Source organism: Nannobrachium achirus, assembly GCF_963921795.1.
Source record: "Nannobrachium achirus genome assembly, chromosome: 17".
NCBI classification, from domain to species: Eukaryota; Metazoa; Chordata; class Actinopteri; order Myctophiformes; family Myctophidae; genus Nannobrachium; species Nannobrachium achirus.
Genome location: NC_137824.1, coordinates 32,126,322 through 32,134,754, shown reverse-complemented (window position 1 = coordinate 32,134,754; position 8,433 = coordinate 32,126,322). Strand labels below are relative to the sequence as shown.

The 8,433-nt window shown below is 40.4% G+C and overlaps 2 protein-coding genes across 2 annotated transcripts; both read left to right on the top strand.

Moving 5' to 3' along the window:
- Window positions 1-225: 225 nt before the first annotated feature.
- On the top strand, window positions 226-1,710 carry sowahab (sosondowah ankyrin repeat domain family member Ab; the record flags this gene model as incomplete). The annotated part of the gene is made up of 1 exon (XM_080746677.1): window positions 226-1,710. The coding sequence occupies one exon, from the start codon at window positions 226-228 to the stop codon at window positions 1,708-1,710; it is 1,485 nt and encodes a 494-aa protein (XP_080602803.1).
- Window positions 1,711-6,355: 4,645 nt separating this feature from the next.
- On the top strand, window positions 6,356-8,219 carry LOC308302422 (putative fibroblast growth factor 1; the record flags this gene model as incomplete). The annotated part of the gene is made up of 3 exons (XM_080746676.1): window positions 6,356-6,455; window positions 7,512-7,615; window positions 8,019-8,219. The coding sequence occupies 3 exons, from the start codon at window positions 6,356-6,358 to the stop codon at window positions 8,217-8,219; spliced, it is 405 nt and encodes a 134-aa protein (XP_080602802.1).
- Between the last annotated feature and the right edge of the window lie 214 nt (window positions 8,220-8,433).

The window sequence follows — 8,433 nt, the reverse complement described above, 5'->3', positions numbered from 1 at the left end:
TGAATCAAATCTGTTCTCACTCAGTCAGACCTGTCTGGGGTTCTCACATCTTTCGGCAGGTCACGCATATCTGTGTTACACCGGAAACAGCAGGTAGTTGCTGGGGACATCACCGAGCAGCACCATAATAAAAAGGACGGGACAAGAGGATAACAGCATCTCCATAGCGGAGTGATCATCAGCCTTTTAAATAACTCCCCTTCTATTTCACATTCATCAAAGGCGATGGCGGCTTTGACGCAAGAAGATATTCTGACTTTTTTGTTAGATCACGGAGGTAAAGTGAAGAACTCGGACTTACTGAACTTTTTCAGGCGTCAAATCAACAGCGGCGATCCCGCGGAAAAGCAACACAACAGGGATTGTTTCAAGTTGTTTGTGAACAGCGTCGCTGTCGTGAAGCAAGTCGACGGCCTCAAGTTTGTGGTCGTGAAGAAAAGATACCGTGACTTTGTTAAAGGGGGGATGATGATGTCGGATGAGAGTGATGATGTTGGCCGTCAAAAGACGCCTTTGATTTCATCCACAGGCGGCACGGAGGAGCGCAGCGCTCCGAGACGCGAATCTGAAAAGAAGATGCTTTATTCGGACTTTGAGAACAACAATATGTGCTGTGCCTCAAGCATAAATGGGAATTATTTAAGTGATAACGCCAAGGACATTGATATGCGTTATAGTGATTTAGGCAAAGCCGGTAAGCATTCATCATTTAACCTTAATAGTGTGGACGCCACCAGCACCACCACGGTTAAGGTCCTGAACATCTCCAGTGATCAGCCTTCATGCAGAACCAGGAGAAGCGGCGCTGTCTTTGCTGTCATAGCTGTGAAATCCCCCCCTCGCCCCGCATCCACAGAACGCACAGATCTGACACAGGAGGGATTAAACCCCCCTTTGCCTCAGCCTAAAACTCCAGAGAAGCTAAACACGAGTATGGTACCCAACTTGGCTCCCCCTGAAGCATCAGGGCCCATTATGGATGTCAAGCGTCCAAGTTCAGAGCAAGATGAATGGAACTCCTCATCCCCATGGAGCAAAAACAGACAGACGGAGAGAGAGACGCAGGATGAAGCACCAAGCTCTCCACAGCCAAAGAGGCCACCAAACAAGACCACACGACAAGGAGATGATGCCAAGGACTCAGAATCTGCAGTGCCATTGGAACCAATCGCCCATGAGTGGTTGGTGAAGTCTGCCTCCGGGCTGTGGGGTCAACTCTATGGACTTCTGCTGCAGGACACCCAGTTGGCCAGGAAGAAAGACTTCATGTCAGGCTTCACGGCTCTCCACTGGGCAGCCAAGGCTGGCAACGCTGACATGGTGCACAAGATCATGGCTATTTCCAAGAAGAGAGGGACCTTCGTGGACATCAACAGCAAAACACATGGAGGATACACACCTCTGCACATCGCAGCCATACACGGTCACCATGAAGTTGTGCTGCTGCTTGTGCAAAGTTATGGAGCCAAGGTAGATACAAGAGATAACAACGGGAAGAAGCCATACCACTACCTGGATGGTGGTGTGTCTGCTGAGGTGAAAGATCTTCTGGGATGGTCGCAGCCGCCACAGCAGGACACGGACAGTCACAGGACAGAACAGGAGCTCCCCAAAGGTTTAAACACGATAAGCAAGCTTTTTCAGCCTCACATGGGACACAAAAAGAAACACAAGCTACGGAGAAGGTCGTCCACTCCTGTTGAAGCTTAGAGGGGAAAAATGAACTTCACAGACTCTGTGTCAAACTCAAACCCCTCTATGTAACAACATATTTAATCTCTAGCTGGAAGTGGAAAGTGGAAACTACTTGTTATGCCTTAGTTTATGTTTGTATAATTTAAGAGCTCAGTAAGTGTTATCTTGGGTGGAATGCAGCACCCCTGGATTTAAAACAACACACAAGATTTTAGTTTTAGACTTTTTTTGGTTTGTTAAAGTGCATATGATGTTATTTTTGTACTAGTAACAGTACACAACTGTAGTTATTTTATAACTTATTGACACATTCATTTATTTTGCTAAGAATAATTATCATGTTTTGTCATTGTTTCATTTCAACTGTGTAACTAAAAAGAAACCATTCATAATATCATACTATGATATCTGTTGTTTAGTATAATATATTATATATTGTTAATATTTGCTACATTTACGCACAACATACATCTTAATTCAAGCTGTTTATCAGAATGTTACGTATATTGTGTCTGATATATTAACAATAATAAGAAACACGGCACAATCTTGGCCAGAGACAACTAAATGACATACCGTAGTGTTGTGAATTTTGCAGACCTAACAGTTTTCCTCTAATTACGGGTGATGAGTGATGATTACGTGGAGTAGTGAGTTCAGAGAACAAGATGACACCAGGCAGTATTACATTTGCAGGTTTTTAAGTTTATTAAACAAAAATACAGTATACTGGTCACAGTATACTGACCAGGAGATATGAAATTAAGGAACAGAATATATGATATGAATGAATAAACAAAACAATAGAACATGTTGTACACTATTAGTTGTGTCTCACAGCTACCATTGGGCATACAGTATATCTGATAAAGCAGTGACCATGGCGCCACAAGTATATCAGTGCGTTTACACAGATGAATGAATCAGTACCAACAGATAAAAGGTTAAGTACGTCAAGCCTAGAGCATATAACACAGTATGTCATCTAGTAATCTTGTCTGGAATGCAGCAACTCTAGAGTCCAGACTTAAATATACAATTCATTTAAAATGTTAGACTCTTATTTTTGTTTTTATTAAAGCACATCAAGATACGGTATGTATATGTTGTATTTGTATTAAGAGATTTGTTATTTTGTTTTAAATGTATATGTACCAGCATTATCATGCATTATCATGATTGTCTTATTTATCACCTGTGGAACTAATAATAAACCCTTCATAATTTCATACAATGAGGACATGGGAAGATTACAACATTTTTATGAACTGTGCTCGAACCCTCGCATCCCTATTCTGGGGTGAACACACACAGCAAATATAGCAGATCTACAAGCTCAAGATATTTGGTGTAGAGGGAAAATATTAGGGGGCCTTGTTTAGGGCCCTGGGGGGGGGGGGGGGGGGGCTTCAAATGTGTAAGTTTGAGTGTTTAATGTCATTAATGTTTCACATTTATGCACACAATATATCTTAATTTAATCCACAATAGCTGCTGTTCATCTGAATGTTATATTTTGTCTGATGGATGCCCAATATTTAAACACAGCACAATTTCGGGAAGAGCTAAATGCTAAATGTCATAGACTAGAGGCAACAATTTCTCTTCTCTGGCAAAGTTCAGCCATTCTTATTCCTTTCCCAGAAAGCTGCCTCTGAATGAGGATAGAGGGGTCCTTACTGCATGCGTGGGGGGGCAGTTTATGCAGAACAGGCCGTCTGAATGGGAGGCAAGGAGAATGCAGCCATCGCATTAAATCATTTCCATTGTTTACTTGAAGGAGGTCTTCATTCCCTCCCTGGATATCAGTGGATTCGATGTGTATAGAACAGAACAAGACTTATTCAAAAATAGCATTTGCAATGCATTGTGAGCTTGTATATTTGCTATTTTCAGTTTTCACGCTATAATAACATGCCCCAAATAGTTTAAATGTTGTGCCAAACCTCATTCAGTGTTCACTCATGTTCAAGACTTGCAACAAATTCTTCCTCATTTATTACTTATTACTAAATGCAAGAAGTAACTTTCACTTATAACATTGTATACAAACCAAGTTACTATAACCCAACTGTTGAGTCAGAAACTTGTATGATGTGCATGGAAGTTAATCCAATTACACACAGTGCAATTCACTGTATGCAGCCTTTTAATCACTGCTCTTAATTAGGCATAGTTAGAAATGTTCAAAAGAATTTCAAAGTCTAATTTGTTAAAGGAAAAAAAGAAAGTTGACATGATGTGAACATGCACTGTACAACATTATCAGACTTAATTGTACCATTCAACTTCTTGTCTATGCCCCAAAATGACATATTTACATATAGCAATTGTAGATATTAGACCTTAATTGTCGAATGTTTAAGCATGCAATGATCATGTGTAGGCCCTATAATTTCTTTTATTTAAGACAAATTTAAAATTATAATAATAACAAATAACATTTTGGACAACATAGCAAATTTGGTGCCCAGATGTCCCTAGTGCCCACCTGAACTGTTACCCCCAATAAGAATGTTTTGTGACATTACAGAGGGAGATGATAGAAGCATAACTATAACACAGTGTGATAACAATGTCTTTTGTCTTCTGTGGAGAAAAAGCAGCTTGTTGCATAATGATGCTGAGGAGAACAGTTCCACTCATGGTTTCCTCCTACGCATTCTTCTACCTCCAACCATCCTCTTCAGCAGAAACAATACAAAGGCTACTGTCCGTACTTTATCATCACTGTCAGTGGTTCTCAACGTGGAGTCCGGGGACCCCCAGGCATCCTTGACAGGGTCCCAGGAGTCCCCAGCGACAATGAAAGACCTCTGTCAGAAACATCAGAACCTGCACTGAGTTTAACCTTTTAAACCCTATACTTACTAGTGGAAACGTGCCTTTAGTTTATCAGAGTCCCCCAGGGCGCTGTACTAGAGCTCCTCCTTTTTTCACTCTACACTACAGGCTCATCACTATGTCCAGATACACGGACAAATGTGTCCGTGGCAAAGACTGGTCTTGTCCGTGGAAAGTTTTTGATTTTCTTTTTTTACACGCCATTATAATGTTCTTATTTTGATCACATAAGACCCAATTACTGAATGTCAAGTCTCCAGGGTTTCTTCAGAATATGTACAGTAGTATGACACTTATTTACCACAACACGCTCATTAGGAGTCCAACTAGTACTAGTGGTTCACAAATGTTTTATTTGCTTAACTCTGAGAGTGTACAAATGAAACCAAATGGACCTGTAAGGGTCAATTTGGTTCCATTTGAACACTCTGAGTTACAGACCTGTAAAGGCCAGGTCTAGTTCACTTTGAACAAAGTCACAAAAACATATGGCTAACAAAACCGAGCGACTCATTCTGGTGTTGGTGTAGGTGAATAACACCAGAATCCCAAAGATCAGTGTATGGAAGGCCTATAAAAGGCTGGATAGAAGCCAGGGTTTTGTAACCTAATGACAACATGAGTTTCAGATCTTCCTTGAGTTTAAGTGTAAGTGTAATGAATCTCAGAAAAAAATACATAAACCGCCCATCTGTTTAAGTTAATTTCATTACCACAATCTGACAAGTCGAAAGTTATTAAGTTTTGTGCTTTTTAAGATTCCCCGGTTTCATTAAACATTATCAACATTGACCAGTCCCAGTTAGCCACTAAATGCCATCGAATTCTAGTCTGCCAGGAGTTGGAAAGAGGCAGTTTGGTGTGGAGACACGAGACACCTTTAGAAAACAACTCAGCATGGTCATGTCTTTTGTTCCTCAGAGACCACAAACTTCTGTGTGTGTGTGTGCGTGTGTGTGTGTGTGTGTGTGTGTGTGTGTGTGTGTGTGTGTGTGTGTGTGTGAGAGAGAGAGAGTAAGTAGGCCTACATTTTGAAGTACTGTAGGAATTCGGAGTTAGTTCAGCCCCAAAATAACTTTTTTTCTATTTAGTTTTTGACAATAACAATAATAATTTCATTTATCCGCATTGATTCCGGATTATGGGATAGGAACCCAAATGCATTTGGGTCCCCATCCGGAATCAATGGGGGTATATTTACTAATCAATATTTTTTCATAGGAATGTGAAAAATACAAATATATTTATGTATTATTGAACTCAAGTCTCCATATGGCATGAGTAATCAATAGGAGGGAGAAAAAAAAGTCATTTTGGGGTTGAACTAGATTAGTCAATATTTGTACTTTACAAGTATTTAATTATTTTACTTAGACAGCTAGAGTAGGCCTATTTTTAAAAGTATTAATACTTTTACCTAAGTAAAACATTTGATTAGGCTACTTTTTGTGGTACTGTGTGTGTGTGTGTGTGTGTGTGTGTGTGTGTGTGTGTGTGTGTGTGTGTGTGTGTGTGTGTGTGCGTACACGCGCGCGCGCCAGTGCGTGCGTCATGCGTGTTTTGTTGTTAGGCATCTCGGACCCCCCTCTTCGCGTGGTGGTCGGTGATCTGTAGCCACTCCGGGGTTGTAAAAGTAGAAAACAAACCCTGTTGAATTATTCCACCAAGGATCGTTCCTCGTTCGAGTGCATGGAATTGATCCGTAATTTATGCGATAATAATAAGACGATAGCATTGATAAAGGATGGCGGATGGAGAGGTGTTAGTTTCAGCAGCAGCAGCAGTGCCAGGGCCCTGGATGTAGCAACAGGAGCACATGAAGCTGACTCGACTGTACTGCATGAATGGCGGACATCACCTCCACATTCTGCCTGACGGCACAGTGGGAGGCACCAGGGATGAGCATGACGTTCATAGTAAGACTGTCTGGAGGCTGTCCTGCATTAAAATGTGTACATGCTAGTGGTGGTGGACCGTGGAAGAAGTCTGTAGGACTATTCACTTTTGCTTATATAGCCTTAGTAGCAATAGCACAGTATAAAATAGCATGCTCTGTTACAACAGTAGCCTATAACTATAAGTAAAAGTCCTGCATTACATGTTTTACTTGAGTAAAAGTAGCCTATAGTCTAGTCTGTTATATAATCCTAGGCTATATCAGCATGCATCAAATCTTCAAAATAATAAGAAATTTAAGGATTCCACTTAAAGGGTTTGCAAGAGAAATGTTAAATAGTGTTAACTAGCTCTAGCCTATTTTCAGATCAGAGTTTGAGTACGAGGGGTATCTATCTCCAGCTCTTTAATAAGCATAAAATACATTTTCAGATAACGTTTTAAAAATTCAAACTGGAGATAAAACAATCATACATAGGCCTACATGATATTGGCAAGTGAAATTGGAAATTAAACAAAAGCAAGAAATCATCAGACAAAATTTGATGGAACACTATATGAATGTACAGCTGATTGATTATTTGTGTGGGTTTCTCTCAATTGTTGTTTAGTGTACATTTAACTTTTAGAACTTTAAGAAATTGGAACAGAAATGTTAAGCAAGCATTGAAAAAAGCAAGCGAGAGAAGAGAAATGACTCTCAGGTAATACAATGAATCTGTGGCTACTGGCTACAAGAGAAGTTATTTCTTCTTTCTTATCAAATATAGTGCATAGCATGCATACCAGAGTTTTTCTTTCTTTTTCTTCTTTTTTAGGTATCTACCTATCACATAGCGAACAAAAGCTACTGTATGTCTTTTCTGTATAAATGTGTCATGATAACAAACCTGAAAAGACAGTGATACAGTGTTGGGATGGCAATCTCACAAAGAAACATAAACACATTATATTCCTGATTGATTGATTGCTTATAAGATGTATTTAAAAAAAATCTCTCAACAGCACAAATTACTTTATTTTGGTCTGTCTATTTTCTTTTTTGAACTTTGATTAAATGTTTCAACTTTGTACAGCTGTTCTCAGGTTGAAAGCTGTGGAGCGAGGGATCGTTGTCATCCAAGGGACTGAAGCAGGAAGATATTTGGCCATGAACGACGAAGGACGTTTGTTCAGTTCAGTGAGTATCTCACCCTTTACCGAGGGCACGGCTCAGACAAGCTCAATAACAGCAGAAGAATGCCAGCACTCACGGAATTGTCCTCCAGGTACTTTTTATCCAGACAGAAAGTGGTGGAAGAAGTACTCAGATTGTTTACATAAGTTAAAGTAGCAACCCTGTTACTAAGTAAAAGTCCTGTTCCTGTATTCAAAATGACAGTAAAAAAGTACTGTACTGTACTTAAGTATAGTACCTGAGTAAATGTACTCACTTACTTTAGATAGGCTATCTCAAACATGTTGGTGTGTTGGCCTTGCCCTCGGCAGAGCCATCCTCAGTGTGATAATGCTTATCTGAATAAAAAGAACCTGAAAGGGCACTTCTGTGAGTTCTGGAATTTCTTTCTGTGATGGTTTCCCAGGCTTCAGTAACTGATGAATGCTACTTCCTGGAGAAGTTGGAAGAAAACCATTACAACACGTATCGGTCTGAGAGGTACAAGGAGCACATCTGGTATGTTGGACTGAAGAAGAACGGGAAGCCAAAACTGGGCCCAAGAACCCACATCGGACAAAAAGCTATTTTCTTTTTGCCTCGACGGCTGGACGTCACGGCGGAGTGATGGGGGCCTGTGGTCTACTCTCTACTACACCACCTACCAGAGCACCATCAACTGTGCACCATCTACCTTCAACTCTATACTTCATGTCAATGACTCCAAAATAACATGTACTGTATTAGGCTGTAGACCCCCATTCGAAAAAGATTTGTTTCCGGGGCCCCCATTAGAAAAGATTTGTGAGATCTAGTGCATAATTTTAGAACTGTCCACTGTA